The 19,119-nt window shown below is 37.1% G+C and overlaps 1 protein-coding gene across 4 annotated transcripts in view; it reads left to right on the top strand.

Moving 5' to 3' along the window:
* Positions 1-18,596, top strand: part of MEIS1 (Meis homeobox 1) — a 146,424-nt gene extending 127,828 nt beyond the window's left edge. For 2 of the 4 annotated variants that reach the window (XM_018563904.1, XM_018563906.1), the window contains 3 exons: positions 12,599-12,657; positions 13,591-13,680; positions 17,500-18,596. In XM_018563904.1, coding sequence (XP_018419406.1) covers positions 12,599-12,657; positions 13,591-13,680; positions 17,500-17,783 — 433 coding nt within the window. In that variant the 3' untranslated portion in view covers positions 17,784-18,596. Of the gene's footprint in view, positions 1-12,598; positions 12,672-13,562; positions 13,681-13,947; positions 14,044-17,499 lie in introns of all 4 variants that reach the window. The other 2 variants (XM_018563907.1, XM_018563905.1) reach the window with 2 other exon arrangements.
* The last annotated feature ends 523 nt before the right edge of the window (positions 18,597-19,119 follow it).

Raw genomic sequence — 19,119 nt, 5'->3', positions numbered from 1 at the left:
GGGAATCATTTATTGAAAGGATAATATCTGTGTAAAGATGGCCACAAACATTATAATATGACACTATAATGGTTTTACAATTTTCTTTAGTTTTTTTTAGAAGTTATGGCCCAAGTTCATGAAGCTGCAGTATAATTTAGGGCATCTTAATGTGCACAATAATGAAGCCATCACTCAGCTCTCTCTGCCTATCACGAAGCATTCTGTATTAGGTGGACAGCATTGCAATTGTAAAGAACCTGATTGGCTTACAGTGTTACCCACTGCTAGTCCCAGAGTCGTGTGCAGGCATTACAGAACACTGTCATATTCACATACCTTTGCCTGCTGGATGTTTTTTAATCCATGGCTGGGGGGAAATGGTGACTTTTTTTCTTTACATAGGTTAAGCTTTAACCCTTTCACTGTCTGAGTCATTTTTAAAGCATTTTGCACACATGTAAAAGTGTACATTTTAGGTCTAAAGGTTACTTAAACCCCCAGAACATATATTATTTGAAGACAGAGACCATGTAGAATACAAATTGCAGTTGCAATTTCTTCTGTCACACAATATTTGCTCCACTATTTCTCAGATCTACATTTTCAATAATAAATACACTCAGACTAATTTTAGTGCACACAAAAACAACATGTTACCCATTTTATTTAGTAATATCTAGTAAAGAGGAGGGTTGTTTTTAATGTACATTTATCAAATATGTCAAAAATTAAAATTGTACATGACTGTAAAAAAATTTAAGAACTACTATAACCAAAATTGTCCTTAGGTGATGTCTTAATAGCCTTTACAGGTCATCAGCCTTGAGTTAACAGTAAATGATGGCCCTAGAATTATTGCGCTCACTCCAACAATCATTGCAACACCTATTATGTGTGGTACAGTAGTTTTCGCATGTGTGCGGGGGGGGGGTTACACTTTTTTTTATTCATTTTTTTTTAATCTTATCTGCTATCACAAGCCCCCTATCTAATAGCAAATTGCAGGTGACAGGTTCTCTTTAAAGGGACATGAGGGGTGTGTTAGTCCCCTAATGTCACCTCTGAACTCAATTGAAGCTCATCAATTACAGACTGTGGTCAGCTTCCACCCTGGCCAGAGCTTGATACTGATTTCCCACTGCTTTCCATCCTGACACCCACACTGAAGGTCCTGGGCACCCAGAAGGGGCAGGCAAGCCCAGGGCACATGGTGTAGAAGTGATTGAATGGCTTAACAGCCCTTCTTATTTACTTCTACTACTAATTCAATAGATCACTGTAAAAAAGGTAAACAAACTCCATTATGTGACCCTTATGACAGTGGCATAAAAAAGGTTAAAGCTAAACTCCAGGCATATATTCCATACTACCAATGATTGCAATTATGTATGTATTACTGTTTCAGTCTCTTGTAACCCTGTACAACAGCATTTGGACTGATAGAGTGAAGGGCAGTACTTGGTGTCAACCGGGTGTCCTGTGTTCACATATGCTGACATGGAACATGCTGACAGGCAGAGAGATGACCTTACCAGCCTGCTGCTACTCTGTCAATGTCTAATCACAGAATGGGGGCAGAAAGGGGACCTGGTTGTACTGCTCAACTGCAGCAGATAAAATGCAGGTCACCAGACTGGCTTTGCTGTGTAACAAGGCTTTGTAAATCTCAGGACTGGAAAGACAGAAATATAAATCCTTTGACAGGTAAAACAGCTTTTGTGTATGTATATTAATGGTGTATTCAGGTTTTTTTGCCCCGAGTTTAGCTTTAATATAGGACGCTTTATAGTTTATTTTTAGACGGAAAATGCCAATAACATATAATTTGATTCCAGCTAGCAGTTCCCTGATGCAGACTGGAGAAATGAATCAACTGATGAATTGGTTGTTAGAAGCAACACAGTCATTTTTTTTCTTACATTTTTTTAACATTTAATAAAATATTTTTTAATCAGGAAATAGGAAAAGCATTTTAAATGAAAATGTTTAAGCATGATTTAATTATTGTTCCTGACTTTTTTCTCTAAGTACTCTTTAAAATATTTTCAGCCAAATTTAGGACTCCAAAGGGATTTTTGTGTTTAGTCTAACTAGTGGCAGAAAATGGGCTTCCAATGGTTCTCCTGTCTGTGGGTCTTTCCATTAGCTGCAGAGCCAATAGCAGATGTACTTATTTTTTAGATTACATCATAGTCTTTACAAACGGGCCTCTTGCTTCATTGTTGGCAAGAGTACATGATGATGCATGATGAGCTATGCTACATCACTATGTTTGCATGCTGACCTCGGTTTTCCTACTTTATGTTGTTTAAATGCAGATTAAATTATTTTAAATTTCACTAATCAGGTTGAATTCTTTAAACTGACTAAATCAGTACATGCTCTCAGGCTTAAGCTGATGTAATAACAACTATGAATATTGAGCATTATTTTTTAACTGCCTGCAAGGAGAGCAGTCTGTTATTTCATAGTAATCTGTCAGACTCTGGCTGTAATTTTCCCTGTACATGTTAGACCTTTAAGGAAGAATGTGATTGGCTGGTATTGATAATTAGAAAACCCATTCTTCCAAATAAATACATAAATAATTAAGCTAACTGTGCAGAATTCGCTTCCTCATCGTGGCAAGCAGTATAAACTCAAAAACATGCAAGGTATCCCAGATGACTGTGACCCCCTCAGTCAAGCAATTTGAACAGGTCGCTGACATCCACAGCTCTCCGTAAGTGGCAGTAGAAATGAAAGGCTGAAAAAGAAGATTGTTCACATGGAAATAGAGGCCCTGTATATTTAAATGGAGAGCCAATGAATGGGGCAATTATGTCAAATTTACCTGCAAATCATATTAAAGATACATTTTAAAGGTCACTGTTTTTGGTATAATTTAAAACAGAAGACCTGTGAAAGATGGAAAATCCTCCTTGCTCCTGCATAGAAAGGATCTCTACTGGCAATAGTAGAAGTGCTTATTTACAGCATTAGAAAAGTTATCATCATAATTATCTGGTGGAAAATAGGAATTTGCCTTCATAAAAAATAACCGCTCTATTGTCAAAAGCATTTTAAGAAAATCTGAAAGCAAAGTTGAGACCTTCTGTTCAAGTCAGGTTTTGGTCTGTTCTTGTTAAATCTCTCCAAGTGTGTTTACACAAAGTTTGACTTTCTGGTATTTCGTTGCTTGCACAGACCTGATCCACACCTATTTCGAGTCAACAGTGGCCAAGAATGGTGCAGAGTAATTAGGCAGTGCAGAATGTAGCAGCGGCAAACTGAGAAGTGTGCCCTCAGAGACCTCTTCTCCCTTGCATCACATTACAGCCCCAGGCCATGCCTCCATAAAATAAACTGAGTTTTTTAGGCCTTAAAAAGCCAGCCTGAAATATTGAGAATGGGGCAAATGTTGCCTCCTTGTTGGATTAAACAATTTTCTCTTCTTAAAAATGAAGGAGAGCCAGAGGCATGAGGAAAAGAAGTGCATTTGACATTATAGAGGAAGTGTGTGTGTGTGTGTGTGTGTGTATGATACATTGCTTTCAGCACACTTAAAGCAGTTTTATTTAATATTTTATAATGCATGTGGGTATTTGTCTATAGCAACCAGATAGTGTTTCCACTGTGTGTTGCTTGACTATGCTGCTGCTTCTTCTTATAATCCCATACTGTGTTGCTAAAGGGGAAAGTAAAACTAAATTATGATTTGCTTACCTTATAAAATAATGAAAAGGTTTTAAAGGAAGTCATGAAAACTGAAGTTTGCTAAGATAAAGTTACTACATTGAAGGTTGCTTTCTCTTGTAAGACTACTTTAGACTGAAACAGGTGATAACATAGAGAAATGCACAGCGATTACATTAGCAAGCCGATGTACGGCTGATTTCAGCCGATATATGGCTGAAATCAGCCGTACCAGCCTGAAGTGAATAGCCGAACGGTGTTCGGCTCACTTCACTTCTGATCGGTCATTCACTCGGCTGCCCTCGGCAGCTTTGTGAATAGACCCCTAAGGGTCAATGCAGCGTCACAGGTATATATGGCATAAAGAAAAACATGCATTGTGAGCTTTTGGATTAAAGTAGAGCTCTATGGAGATGAAAAAATGAATAGTTCATGTTTAATTCCTGGTGAAAATCAAGTATCCTGTAATAATAAAAAATGTGATTTAATTTGTTTAATTCATGCGTTTGTCTTTAAAAGAAGCCCAACACTTTATTTCATATGCTCCTTAGCTTTATCTAGTGACCATAATGTTGTGCAAATTCAGATTTTTGCAAATGAACGGCTCTGCAAACGTTTTTTTAATACACCCCATAGGTACTGACCCATTTTCCTTCAGGTGGTCCAGATCGTGCCTTGCTGTCTCTAAATTTATTAAAGGTTCACATTATTTAAAGTCCCCCTTGGCTGTCTGTAAAGCAACTCAGCTTGGCCACGCTGTAGGTGCTCGGGTTTCACTGGCTTTCTTACCTATTAAAACCTTAGCCCACTGATTACAACTGTCTGAGAAGTTACATGGGCAGTAGTGTTGTTGTGCATTGTATCACCCAAACACCAACCACAAGAGAATACCCATACATGCCCACATGGTTAGCTGAAAGGGTCACTGTGACTAGTGGTAGAACATTTGGAAGTGACATCACAAACAGGAGACATTAATTGGCTTTTAGTACATTTACACAGATAGACATTGCTTAGAATTTGGAGTTGCTCTACTGCATCATGTCACCCAAACTTTGAGGTGTAGTTTAACCAGTACAGTTCTCTTTATATTAGTTAATCTTTTTTTATATAAATTTCTATTAATTGTCAATGACTATATGCTGTGATTTAGAAAAAAAAATGTGAGTTCAACTTTAATATATTTCATAAAATAATCAAGAAATATAGTTTCAGTTTAGCAAATTACCTGGTAAATGCCTTAACCGCAGTGGTCCATGCCAGTTTAACAGCGTTAAATGTAGGTAGATGTCCACAATCTGTTGCAAAAACGATTTTAGGGCAGGCCAATGTCAATCAGTGTGCAGATTCAGTTGGAGACTTTTACAAACCTGAAGCAGCGTGTTCAAATGAAACCTTTGTTTCTGTTTGATGTTTAATTGGGTTACATGTGTGCCTGAAAACAGCTTTTACTGGAGAAAGTAGTAATAATAAAGTATTGTGTTTTATGCTAAAATATGTATGAATATCACAAAGTCAAATGTGTAACCCACATACTGTAAACTTTAAAGAGTAAGTGAAGTCTCAGTTTGGTATAACTATTTATCAAATGCTTTGTAGTGGAAGAATGCACATGAAATAACTCCAGGGTTTATGTGTTTATGTAGTCTTGCATATTATAAGGTTAGTGAATCTAACATAGCAGACAATGACTGACGTTCAGCAGTCTTGGCTTGTGTACATTGGTGGATTTCAACGCAAGGGAGGAACACAGGAAAATGAGGATAGCACAGCAGCTCAACTGATAGCATTTTATCATTTTTAATCATTCACAGAGGCACACATGAGTGATCATGAAACAACATATCTTAACAGTACTGCTGTGGAAAATAGGTTGTTTCTCATTTAATCCAAATCTGCCACAAGTTAACATCTCAGTGCTCAGAAAGGGAACTCTGCTGTGTGCCTGGGCCCTTCAGATAACTTTTCAACATAATTTTGTTCCAGTTTGTCAGACACTGTCAGATTCTGTGAAAATATGTTCATTTGCCTAATTAGTGACCTGCTGCATGTCCAAATACTTTTTTATGGTGACAGGTTGCCTTTAAATGCTATTTTAGATGAAGTACACAGTGTGATGCCAGGACTGCTTCTTCTGAGAAAAAAACTACTATTTCATAAAAGAAGTGTATATATTTAAAGGAGAACTATGGCCTAACCCTCTTTGGCTATAGTTATCTTCGGGGTCACAGGAGGACATATACGGATGTCCTCCGGTGACCCAAAACTCAGTATATAGTGGGCTATTGCCCGCTATATGCTGAGAGCACAGAGCTGTGTCACAGCTGGGACGGATCCCGACAATATCGTCCAGATCCACCCCCCTGGCTAATTGACAGCTTGCTCTGCCTCTCTAGAAGCAGAGCCAGCTGGGCCCGCCTCCTCCACATCCGTTCCTCCAGTCAGCACTAGAGAAACAGAAAGGGGAGGGGGGATCCCTGCAGGGAGTGGTGACATACAGTCACTGCTCTCTGCAGAGAGCGAATCGGGAAGTCAGTGATCGGCGGTATGTGTTCACTGACTTCCAGATCAATAGAGCCGACCTGTGACAGCTTCAGTGTCACAGGTCGGCTTGAATTATTGTGTTTTTCACTCACCCCATAATTCTCCTTTAAAGTTAACCTGTTCTAGGAGAAACATGTTGACTTTCTAACGAAAACCCGTGTCTGGCTGTATGTGGCTTTTCTACTTTCCAAGACAATGACCCACAAAAAAACATGCAGATCAGATCACAAAAGTCACAACACTAATCTGCATACTTGAGAAGACAGCAATTGCAGCCTTTATGCTTCTTTAGTACAAGATTCCTATTCATAATAATGAGTTTATGTTAAAGGTAGAATCCAGTCAATCTTGTCATATGAGCATTAGATACTTTTTGTTCTTCACCTTAGTATTGATTGGGTACCCTGCTATGTAAATACTTATTGTTACCAGTGACATGCCTTTTTCAGCCGCCTATTTAAGACAATCTAAACTCCACCCATCTTGGTCTCCTTGAAGTCTGATTATGCCAACTGCTGATCACATAGGCATCACCAACTAGTAGTTGCCTGAGATATAGGTTGCACAGATTGGAAAGAGCCTGAGAAGTCACCTGGAAGCAGAGTGAAAACTCCATGCAATCTGATTTCAAGGTATCATGTGAAATGTACATAAAACTCAGATAAACTAAGTGAACTTTCTGGCTTTACCAAAATTGCACTGCACTTAAAATTGCATTGCAAGGCTCATTGAATGAATTTATGTGTTGCCTGGAGCCCTATAAATATATTTGCCTGAAGATAATAGCAAAAATGCAGTTTTCATACACTGAAAGTGCCTTGCTAAAAATTATGCAAATTGTGACATTTCTTGCATTTAAGCTGCTTCTTGTTGTTAAACATGCATCCATCTTAAATTCCAAGTTACATGTATAAGCTTAAAAAAGTCTAAAAACATAAACACATAGTTATATGTGTCTTCAGCATTCTCTTCGCATCATTTCATTTGTCAGCTAATTGATCATCTTTACCCTGGGTGTTTTATCATACTCTTACAGTGGAAAAGCCTTGACATAGTGCTCTGTTTTTCCTGCATGGTACAAATTTTTCATTACTGCCTGAGGAGGAGAGCTGGGCTTGAAGGAAAATCTACTGATTCGTATGATTGATGGTCTTGCTGTGATTTGAGTAAATTCCAATATTATGTTTCTGAAGTAGGTGGTTAGTGAAGCATGCATACAGCCTATGCTTTTTTTTACATTGTGAATAATGTTATGCAGTTTGGGGTTCTAAATTCAGCAGTACAAGGGATAGACAAAGGCTAATTCAGACTGGCAATGTATGACTTTACAAGTTGTCGTTTGTGGTTTGCTTGGTTTTCCTGACAGGCTGCAAATTTAACAAGTATTAGAAGCTGAGAAATGGAGATTGTTAATTATGGTGATCTAATATCAATAAACCACTTTGTCACAGTGATTGCACTTTAAGGAGGGGAAGGGTTCTATAGATAGAGAGTTATTTACCATGACAGGAAAATATTGCAGGCTTATTAAGACTTTTCCATGTTTTGTCTCCTCTATAACAAAAAAAATTTCCCCTTGAAAACTTCAAAACTCAAAGCAGCTTTTCAAAACTAAAGGTTATTCATTTACTCATAGTCAACTATAGTGATATAATTGAACTCATAAGGTGTGAATTTACATCAGGGTCGGGTTGCCATACTACAGAACTCTATAGTGATAGATTGTTTGATTGAAGACAATAAATAGATTCAGTGCTGGATTTATACTTCCTGTCTTCATAGACCACTTGTTCTGTGCCTCTCCTCACCCCTCCCATTCTACCACAATCGTTTCGCTAACCGTTATGCCCACTCTAAAGAAGTACATACAGGACCAATGACTAGAAGAGCTGAGCAGACTTCCACCATACTCTGCTGGCAGTCCAGGTGTACCAATCAGAGGGAGCAACCTGTGTGTACATAGTATACTACTGTAACACCAAACATGCACAAACTTTGCAAGGGCAACCACAGTGAGGATGAAGCCAGATTAGACTGGAATGGGGAACAGTAGTATGGGAACTTCTAAATTGTAAGCCCTCACGGGCAGGGCCCTCCTTACCATCTTGTCTTGAATTGTATTGTGATTGTAATGTCTTCCTTATATTGTAAAGCGCTCTGCAAACTGTTGGCGCTATATAAATCCTGTAAATAATAATAATAATAAATAATAATAATAATAACTTCCTCTGCACATTGGAATTTGTTACTGACATGTGTAGGTTGCTGTGTGCCACTATTGGCAGTCCTGCCACCATAGGCTAATGCCCTATGTAGTGCTATGTAAAAATCCAACCCTAAAGTAGAGTGTAATTTACACACATACTTACCTCCCTAATGCCAGAATGATGATTGCCTGATATAAAAAAAAGTCAAGTTCACTTTTGAATGTACCAATATTTTATATCAGATACTGTTTTGGCACAATAGAAATTAACACCAATTTCAAACAGCTTAAAAACACCATGAAATATTTGTTCCTTTACATCAATGTACCAAACTGTATTTATTAGTTCCATCTAATACACATTGTGCTGTAAATATGTAATGTTTTCAAAGGCTGTATTAATCTGGAAAATTCACCATTGCACATAATCGAGGCACTGCATGAGAATAAAGTATGATGATCATAAAGATAATTAGTTGTTTCAATGCAATAAAAGCTAAAACATTTTTATGTTATGACATTTAATTAAGGGAAAGCTGTGGTAGCAGTTTTAAAGAAATTTTAAGGCAAATGACACTTGTTTGAAAGTGCTCTGCACATTAACTAATTAACATTAGAGTGTAATTTACACAGTGTTGCTCTACTGGAAAAGTTCTTGAACAGATAGAATGTTAAAATTCTCAAAGTCTTATGAAACTTCAATTTAAAAGCTGGTATTTTTTTTATTCCAAAATGCATCACTGTGGTTTCAAACACATCTAATTAACTTTATAAACATTAGCTATGAACACACAATGTTAATCACTATATTTTATGTTTTATCTACCTTATAAAGGTAATACAATGAAAATATATTGGGTAGAATACATTTATGCTGAATGCGGCTTAATGTCATGAGGCTCAAAGACCATTATTCTTCCCCTACTTTGTGATTGTTCGAGGAAAGCAGGGCATTAAAAAAAACTCCTGCCCCTCCATAAAGAGATAAAACCTTCCAAAAGGTATAAATAAAATGCTGTGTTGGGAATTAGATTGCAGTGCTGCAAGGCAGAGGTGTTAACCACTCAGACATTATACTGAAATATACTAAAATCGGGATTCAGGATTATTTACATACAAAAGTGCATGAATTTTTTAAAACATCAGAACACTGCTGCAGAGGTATCTTGTTGCATATTAGTTGCTTATTCAAGATTTTAAAAATTCAACATAACTGTGAAGAATTATCATATTTTTGTACATATACCATATATCTACTACATATTCCCACTTTCTGTCATCACGAAGGTGTACATTAAGTGCTTGGTAGGTAAACCTAGACCTCAAGCTAAAATAGCAGACTTGGGGTTGATTTACTAAAGACAAATAGGCTGCTCATAATGCAAGGGAATTTTCACTTTGCAAGGGAAATTTGACTTAGCTTAGTGAATAACCTGCTGACTTCCATCATCCAATCTTGTGCGAGCAAAAATTCTGTTTTAAAAAAAAAATGTTCTTGTATGTGATTGGGTATTCTCTGCAAAGCGATTTTTCACCACATTGACTAAGCTAAGGGAAAATTCCCTTGCAAAGTGAAGAGTATATTCGCCTTTAGTAAATCAACCTCATGACATCTATCCAGAGAAATTAAAACCACTTTTTTTGTATTCCTTTAGCAGTGTATTCAGTAGATGTTTTTTTTTTTATTAGATGGCTTTCTTGAAATAACTGATTAGCAGTAAGTGCTGCAGCCACATTTGTAGAGGTTTCAAACTATTTATTGTTATAAACCACAACTGTTGTGCATGGCAAAAGCTTTCTGAAGGGATGAGAGAAAAGGTCAAAGGCCATTTTGGAAACAAACAGCTGGACCAGTTTATTTAAACAGATATAAGGATGGGATGCTGACCTTAGTTTGACTTCTTTGGGGAGGAGCAAGAATGCCATTTTATTACTACCCAGAAGGAAAAGTTACAGTCTCTTGCATGTGAATGCACCCTTAAGGCACACAAAGAAATGACTGTTTTGAAGAAAGAAAAAAAAGTAAATGTGTTCACAAGACTAGCAGGCAAAGTGGATCCTTTAAACTTTGAATAGCTGCCAAAATCTTTAAAAATATTATACCGTTAATAATATTTCTTATATGTTTTTTTATTTTTATGCAAATCTAAATATGCCCACTTGTGCATACATGTTCAGTAAAATGTAGTGTTTTTTCACACTCTTGGAACCTACAGCCTGTCTTTAATTTGCCATTTCTAATGAATGAGAGTTAAACAGGCAGACAGTTGCACCACATACCGATCCCTGTGGAACTGCGGCTAAGGAACAATGGCAAGTGGACCTTAGTCTGAGAAGGCCACGGGAAAGTGTTTATGCTGAGACCTCCTGCCAGGGGAAGCATTCAGAAATTTGTGTGTGTCACAAAGGGTGGGATACATGCACTCTAAACTGAAGGTCAAAGAGGCTTTTCATTACAATAGATTTGTTTATTTCTTTTTTTTATAACATTTATGCCATTTTATTTTATTTTTTAATGTTTTTGATTATGTTCTCTTCCTTGATTACCCAATTAAACTTTATTTAATACATTTTGGTAGACAATTGGCTATGGGGAGGGGGGATTTTGATTCCCATATTCCTCTGGCATCTTTGCCTTGTGAAGCTTGTTAACATTAAGCAATAAGGTACTTTATGTCTGCTCACTTCCTGTGTACCCATATTTTTCATATATTTTCACATTTATTACTTTTTTGTTGTATTTTATGATTTCAATAGTTCTTAGAGCGTTGAAAATCAGTATATATCACCAATAATAGCATATCTACTGTTTCTGCTTACTGTCATAATTACAAGTCCAGAGTTTCAGTGCACACTTGAAAAGTATGTTTGCTGAAGTGTATTACCACAATGAAGTCATGTGATTTTAAGATTGCCATTTCTACTAGAAAGGAAAAATATTACCTTTTTAAATGTTTTACAGAAAATAAAAGTGCAATATTTATACTTTTGATACAATACTGTAATTTTAGCTGGTCAGTGAGTTGACCATGTATTTTTTGACCTTTAATGATTTCTGAAGTAAATAGGATTATATGAGAAAATGCACTGTGGCATTGACCTTGCCTTGACCCCACTCTTTCAATAAGCCAAAAAAAAAAAACCCTATAAGTGTAATGCCTTGTTCTGAACTCCCCAGCAGTGTGTGGTGATAAAAATCCAGACGTTCCCTCATTTGATGGTATACTGCCACCACAGTTCATTATCTTAATAGTGGGCATTAAAATAGAATTAAACTCCAAAGGAAAAGGGAGGATTTTATTAAAAGTTGTGAAGAAGCCACAAAACAAAAGCTAGCCATGCTAGACTTATTGTATTAGACTTCACCCTTCCAGGCATTTTGCAATTACTTTCCCCCATAGAATTAGAAGTGGAGTGGCACACATATTGTTTTTCAGCAAACCTGACTAATTCCCTCATGTAGTGCTTAAATGGAAAAGTCCAAATGCGGTAAAAGCAGGGAAACATAAATCAGTTCAGGAGGTCATCAGGGGTTAGGTGGGTTTCAAAGAAAGTGTATCTACTTGTAGAACATTTGACTGAACTACAGTAGTTCTGTTGTCTGCTAAGACCTCAGTGCTAGCACCTTTGTTCCCATTTGCAACACAGTAGAAAGGAAAACATAGTGGAGTAATCTGGAGTAAAGCTGGCCATACACTACTCAAAATTCAAGCAGTGTGTGGCCCTGTCGGCCCCCCTTCTTTCGACAAAAGTCAATTGTTCAATCGAATTTCGTCGATGGAGCCAGTCTGAAAATTGTCTGCCAAACAGTGACTGCCAATCAACTGCAGTTACTGTTTGGGTAATCTGACAGTGGAATGCCTCTGCTGTCAGAATACCGTGGCCGGACAGAGGAGAGTTCCCCATCCATATTGTGTTTAGCGTGGATGGGGAAAACAAGCGTTTTTTTTTCTCGTTCAGTCTGCATGCCCAGCTTAGCTGATCAGGTTTATGCTTTCAGCATTTAAAATAATCAGACTAATAACAGAGAATTTGTGATTGGTTACAAAGAGTTGTTCCTTGTACTTTGCACATTGTGCTTTGCAATATCATATAAAGTCCTTTAAGCATTTGTGGGGTTTTTTTATATGAAAGGTCACATGTATCCAGATATATGTCAGTAACTCAATGTATTTTGTGTGTGTTTTCCAGGTTTATAAACGCTAGAAGAAGAATAGTCCAGCCTATGATAGATCAGTCTAATCGAGCAGGCAAGTCTCCCATAGTAACTGTTTTCAAGTCACGCAGGCGAAAACCATCCTCAAGCCATTCACCGGGAGGTCCAATACCTGGTAAATAATAGTAATGCCGGGAGTAAAACAAAGCAAGGCATCCGTCCTCTACTATTTGTGTAGTGGTGCAACAATTGGTTCAATTCACAATTTTTTACTACACATTTTAACTTTTTGAATGAGTTTTTCTTCTCAGCTATACTTTCTGCTACTTTGACCACTCCCTGGTGCATGGCTTGGTGTGGAAATGCTGTAAACTTTATTACCTGTAAAAAGGGTAACAGGGTCAGTATCACTTATTGGCTTCAACAAAGTTCAAAGAGGTAGATCTTTTTTATATCTTTAGCTTAAGGCATTTTACTTGAAAGCACGCTTGCTATGTGTTCAACTAAAACCTGCAATACAATGCAGGAGTCTTATTTTAAGTGTCTTTGGGAACTCTAAATCTGTAATCCTTGTTTTAACTAAATTGTGTTGTATACTCTTGATACCAAGCAAGAGATATCAAACATCATATACAACAATGGCATGCCGGTCAGGAAAGATGGTGTTGGGCTTCTTGTTAGTTACTAATTTGTCTAAAGTTCTGTCAGTTACAACTTTTCAACATGCAAAGATCCTTGTTGTATGTGAACTGCAAACGAGGAAGTCTTTAATGTAACATTTCAGTTATTCCATGTTGTTTTACTGCATGAAACAATGTCGGAAAATGGAAAAGCGCAGATGTGGCCCAAAACATCTGAACACAGCCGCTCCAATTTCAAAACCTATAGTAAATACAAGTACATGTAGCAATCTGATTGGTTGCCATGGTCAAGTATTCTTATTTATTTTATTATTTTTATGTAATTCTCATCTATGTGTTTATATCCTTTGGAGATAAGAACATAACAGTTTTTTTTAACTTTATAGTAAGTCAAGGAACACCTTACAATGCTGATGGACAGCCCATGGGAGGTTTTGTAATGGACGGCCAGCAACACATGGGAATTAGAGCACCAGGTAAGATTAAGTGCTTCCCTTACTTATTTATTTAGTATTATTGCATATTTGTGCATGTGTTAACCAAAGAGTTAAATGTTTAATTTGAGCCTTGATGTCTTGGACTATGTCTTTATCTGTCTGCCAATCATTATATGGCTGTCAATCTGGGTGCTTTACCTCTACCCTGATTTCTTTGCAAATGGTGTGTGACGTAGGGTCTTTGGGTGCTTTCTGTTCACTTTTCTGATCTGCTGGCCTTTTCTTGGATTTTTATCTCCCTTATAGGACCTATGAGTGGAATGGGCATGAATATGGGCATGGAGGGGCAATGGCACTACATGTAACCATCATCTAGTTAACCAATGGCAAAGCAAGGGGGAAGTAAGTACAACGGGGGATGCCGTTTCTACTTTGTCTAGGATTTTATCTTATTTTGATGTGTTTTCTCTCTTAATGTGTATTCTCCCTGCCCATAGCTCCATGCTTGTTCATTCCTTTTCCATGAAAATTCAGGCATTCTGTATTTTCCTTCTGATTTTTTTTATGTTTGTCTGTTTCAAAGACCACTTTGCACATTGTACATTAACAGATTTATTTGCAAAATGTAAGCAGTCTGCAGCAGTGCAAGGAGAGGAAAGAGCATGTCCCTATAGTGTCATAAATCTGCCTAACCACAGTTGATGCATGAGTTACACTTCTTCACTAACTTCCAAGACACCAAATTGCAAACATGGACTTTTATAACCAAAGTAAGTGCAGACTTAGGCAAAAAAAAATGCACAGCTTCATAGAGGATTCCATCCGAGAAAAACTTTGAAATTCCACTTTGCTTCTCTTTGTCTGTCCTTTATAATAGGATTACGTGTGGCAAAAGGAAAGTAAAAGAATACAAAATAGAGGTGTGCACAGCAGGTTGTGCAGCTTTGCCTGGGCTAATTGACTATATCCAAATTAAGTATGCCATCACTTGCAGTGTGACAAATGGATTTGACTCATTCAGTATACAAAAATAGAGATCATTAATGCAATCTTCAGCGGCAGCCCCAGTGAAGTCTAGAGAGAACGAGGGAGAGATTGAAAATAGTGGGCTACAATCTTGCTTTGTATTATTTAGCAACGAAAATATTATTCTTCCCTAAAGGAATGCAGAGCTGTGCAGTCGCAATCTGATTTTCTGTTATTGTTCTGCCATCAAAAAAAGGCTGCTGCAGTTTGTTGTTTTTCTCCCTCTTGCTCTTAATCTATTCCTAATTGCAAGGCCAATGTTGTGTGTACCCTGAATTTGAATCAAACATCAAGCTCTGGGAAGCCATCAGCCTCTGTCTCACACATCATGAACATTCCCAGCTTAGTTAATCTAAATATTGTTTCTTAATTTCTGGGTCAATTAAATTTAAATGATGTATGCTATGCTTCATAACCAATTAAATTAATAGGATATTATGAAAAATATCATTACTTTTGATTAAAGACCAATGGATATGGTATATTTTATAAGCAATTTTCGTTAGTAAGTGGAGAAAAAAAAGAGGAAAACGTTCCTTTAGGCTAGATTAAGCAGCCTTTCATTGCTGGAGCCCTGAGACCTGAATCCAAGGTGTTCATGCTGCAACATTACTTAGAACTAAAGCCAATTGAACCTACTTAGGAATAGCGTTATGCCGTTCACCCTTGATGATTATGGAGCTTATAGCTCTCTGAGACAATACACCTGTCAGTTTTCATCAACTAGAGCAAACCATGCAGAAGACAGAGGCCCACAGAAAGCAGGGGGGCTATTGTTTTACGTTCCGTTTCCTCATTGTTCTCAAATTTAGTGAAAGCTTGACTGAGTTTGTAGTCTGATTTATTTTAAATGTTCATGATCACAAGGAAGGAATTAATTGCTAACAGTTATTGATTTCTTGCATGTATAAAGGGAACAGAAATGCTTCCATTTATCATCCCTACATAATGCATTTCATTTTTGTAAACTATTAAGTGCATTTTTTTATTTAATAGTTTTAAGGTGTGCAAAGAGGGCTCTTAAGCCATGCAATCTGTGCTGTAAAAACACAGGACAATTTTTCTCAAAGGTTTTAAATGAAGGACTGTTTTGAATTTAGACACTAAAGAACTCTCTCACTTGCCCCAAAGTGACCAGTCCGCTTCTAAGGCAGGTTATACAAAAAAAATAATTAAAACAATCAGGCTGCATTGGGGGTTTACCAATTTACCAATTCAAATTGTAAGCTTGCACAAGCAGGGCCTTCCTAACCATCTTGTCTTGCATGGTATTGTAAATGTAATGTCTCTCCTGATTTTACACTGTTGGCACTATACAAATAATTTATAATAATAATTATTTTACATATATAAGTACCTCTTTCTTTAATAAAAAATATCCTCCAATGACCTAAAACCTAGGTAGCCTCTATCACATGGTCTTTGATTGCTTGGAGAATTGTGGATGTTTCATTTCCTTAGGGACTGTAGAAAGTCTATTATTTTCTACCAGACAGGGCCTGCTAGTAGACTTGCAGTGATATAAAAGGATTAGCAAGGCACATAGAGAAAGCAGAGTATTAAGTGAATTTCGACAACACCTTATATATTTAATTACAAACTATACAAAAACCAATATTTATTTTAACATTAAAGCCTAACTTCTGCTGCATTTTTAGTTTTGGACTGAGTGGGGAAGAGTTAAACCCTTCACCCCCATTTGAGAACTTTGCCATAACTTCCTTTTCCTGTGTCATCCATACAAAAACTGAGATGCAGTTGTCACCTGGACAGGAAGACAGAGACAACTCTAACAACATTATTCAAACTTCTAATCTGCTAAAAGTCTATTTTTGTTTTAGCCTATGTCACCATTGGAGAGATATCCTTTCACCTGCAGTTCTGTGTGCCCCTAAAAACAATAAAAGACTGTAGTGGATAGGGCCATTATCCTACAAAGAGTTTTTCTGATTTGCTAGCGAATTCCTGAGACCACTGAGTTGTTCCCCTTTTGCCATAGAACATAAAACAAACCTTTTATCATCAGAGTAACCATGTTGTAGGGCTATATGAAGAGCACATAGAGGAGAATTTATCAAAACTGGGCCAGACAAAATCTGGAGCAATTGCCCAGGGCAACCAATCAGCTTCTCTCTTCAGTTTGTTTAGTATGGATTTGAAAATGGAAGAGAGAAGCTGATTGGTTGTCATGCACAGCTGCTCCAGATTTTGTCTGCTCCAGTTATGATAAATTCCCCTTAAAGTGTTTTGGTCAGGTGGTGATTTAAAAAAAGATGAGCTGATTTCTGACTGTTTGTTCTCAGGGAGAGATCTGTCCATTTATCACCACCCAAACTTTCATTCCTGGGTTGTCATTATTTTAGTGAACATTTGAATCTGATTGTTTTTGGGGGGCATTAAAACAATTTACTAAAGATATTTTGGTTTGAGCCTGATCGTTAACAGATTTCCCAATACATTTTATTATTGTGAAGATTTGTCCCACGTAGCTGTAAGAATAGTCTGTACCCCCAAACCTTTTTTTCTTCAATCCACTGTTTTAGAGAAGATGTTTTGTTTATGTGAAATTTGATCAAGTATTGGATGTATTCTGAAGCTACTGAGATTAAATCAGTACAGGTGCTAGGAAATTATTTGTAAGCTATAGTACTGCACTTATGAAGTTCACATTAGAAAAGCACTTTTGTCCCAGTTGAAGTTTTTCTTTAAATATTGAAAGTAATTCTTACATATCATTTTTTAAAATTTTGTATGAATTCTTATTTAGTTTATTACGGATACAAATAAACACACTGCCAGTTAATGCTGTATGCTCATTTCTCTTTTTCTTAGGACTGCAAGGTATGCCAGGGAATTACATATCTCCGAGTGGGCCAATGGGTATGAGTATGGGACAGCCAGGTTATCCTCCACCGCAGATGCCCTTGCATCACACTCAGCTGCGCCATGGGCCGTCTATGCATACCTACATTCCTGGACACCATCACCACCCAGCAATGATGATGCATGGGGGACCCTCTCACCCTGCAATGCCTATGTCAGCCTCTAGTCCCTCAGTACTAAATACAGGAGACCCCACCATGAGCGGGCATGTCATGGACATCCATGCCCAGTAATTTAAGGGAATAATGTCTGAAATACCGAAATGGAAAGTTTTATGTGTTGTCCTTTTGCCACAACAGCAGAGTTCCAATCCTGGCGTCCACATAGAAACAAGAACATACTTTGATATAGGGAACGCTGACATAAAAAAAAAATGCAGATGCTGAAAATCAACTTTTTGGGGACACGATAAATACATATATAAGACATTAAGAGAACAAAGAGTGAAATATTGTAAATGATATTATACTGTTAACCATATTATGTTGTTTCTTATAGATTTTTTTAAAAAAAATGTGAAATTTTTCCACACTATGTGTGTTGTTTCCATAGCTCTTCACTTCCTCCAGAAGCCTCCTTACTTAAAGCCTTACAGTTATCCTGCAGACGACTGAAAGTCCTCATTTGCAGGTCATTTTAGAACATTATGATAAGTATGTCAGGCAAAATATCTTTTTTTAATTTCAATCCAAGGATTTCAGCCATGCGCTCTTTCTCTGCAGCTTTGTCTATTTTTTTTCTTTCTCTGTCTCCGTCTTTCTCTCTAGCCTGGGGCTTGAATTTGCATGTCTAATTCATTTACTCACCATATTTGAATTGGCCTGAACAGATGTAAATCGGGAAGGATGGGAAAAACTGGAGTCATTAACAATGATTAATCAGCTGTTGCAGGCCAGGCAGTGTCTTAAGGAGGCTGGTAGGAGGAGGCATGGAAACCAAAAGGCAATGTGTTTGGAGCATAATTGTCACAATGGAGCATCAGTGTCCCCATTCAGCGACAACCAATCTGTGCATCACTTCCTGTTTTCATGCAGCTCAAAAAAAAAGAAAGCAAGAACTGTAGAAGATTTATTTTTAATACATTGACTTAATTTCTCAGCAAGGCATCAGTCGTGCGTACATTTTTTTCCATAGTCCCATCATGGAACAGTTATGTAAACATTGTAAATAAATTTTGTGCAAAAAGGACTGGAAAAGATAACTGTATTGTTGCAATTTTTTTGTATAAATAGAAGTTTGGTATGAATCGGCATGCATACAAATTGATTTACAAAGTGGGATAAGCTAATTATACTTCATTTTTTGTTGTGCTAAAACAAATGCTTGTTAGTAAAGTACTCATTTTTTTTATAAAGGAACAAAAAGCAAAAAAAATTATAAATCCTAGTTAATAAAAATTGCACACCAACAATGACAAATCTGGTTCAAACATTATGAGTTAATGCAATGTCAGAATTGAGTAACTCTACAGTTAGGTGGGGTTTACTAAAGGTTTGCCAAAGCAGTGAACCCATGTTTCAAGTGAAGGCAATTATGGGTTAGGGGAAAAAAAAACCTTTTCAACCTAAT

Source organism: Nanorana parkeri, unplaced genomic scaffold, assembly GCF_000935625.1.
Source record: "Nanorana parkeri isolate BGI_ZX_2015 unplaced genomic scaffold, ASM93562v1 scaffold709, whole genome shotgun sequence".
NCBI classification, from domain to species: domain Eukaryota; kingdom Metazoa; phylum Chordata; class Amphibia; order Anura; family Dicroglossidae; genus Nanorana; species Nanorana parkeri.
This window is presented reverse-complemented; position numbering and strand designations above follow the sequence as displayed.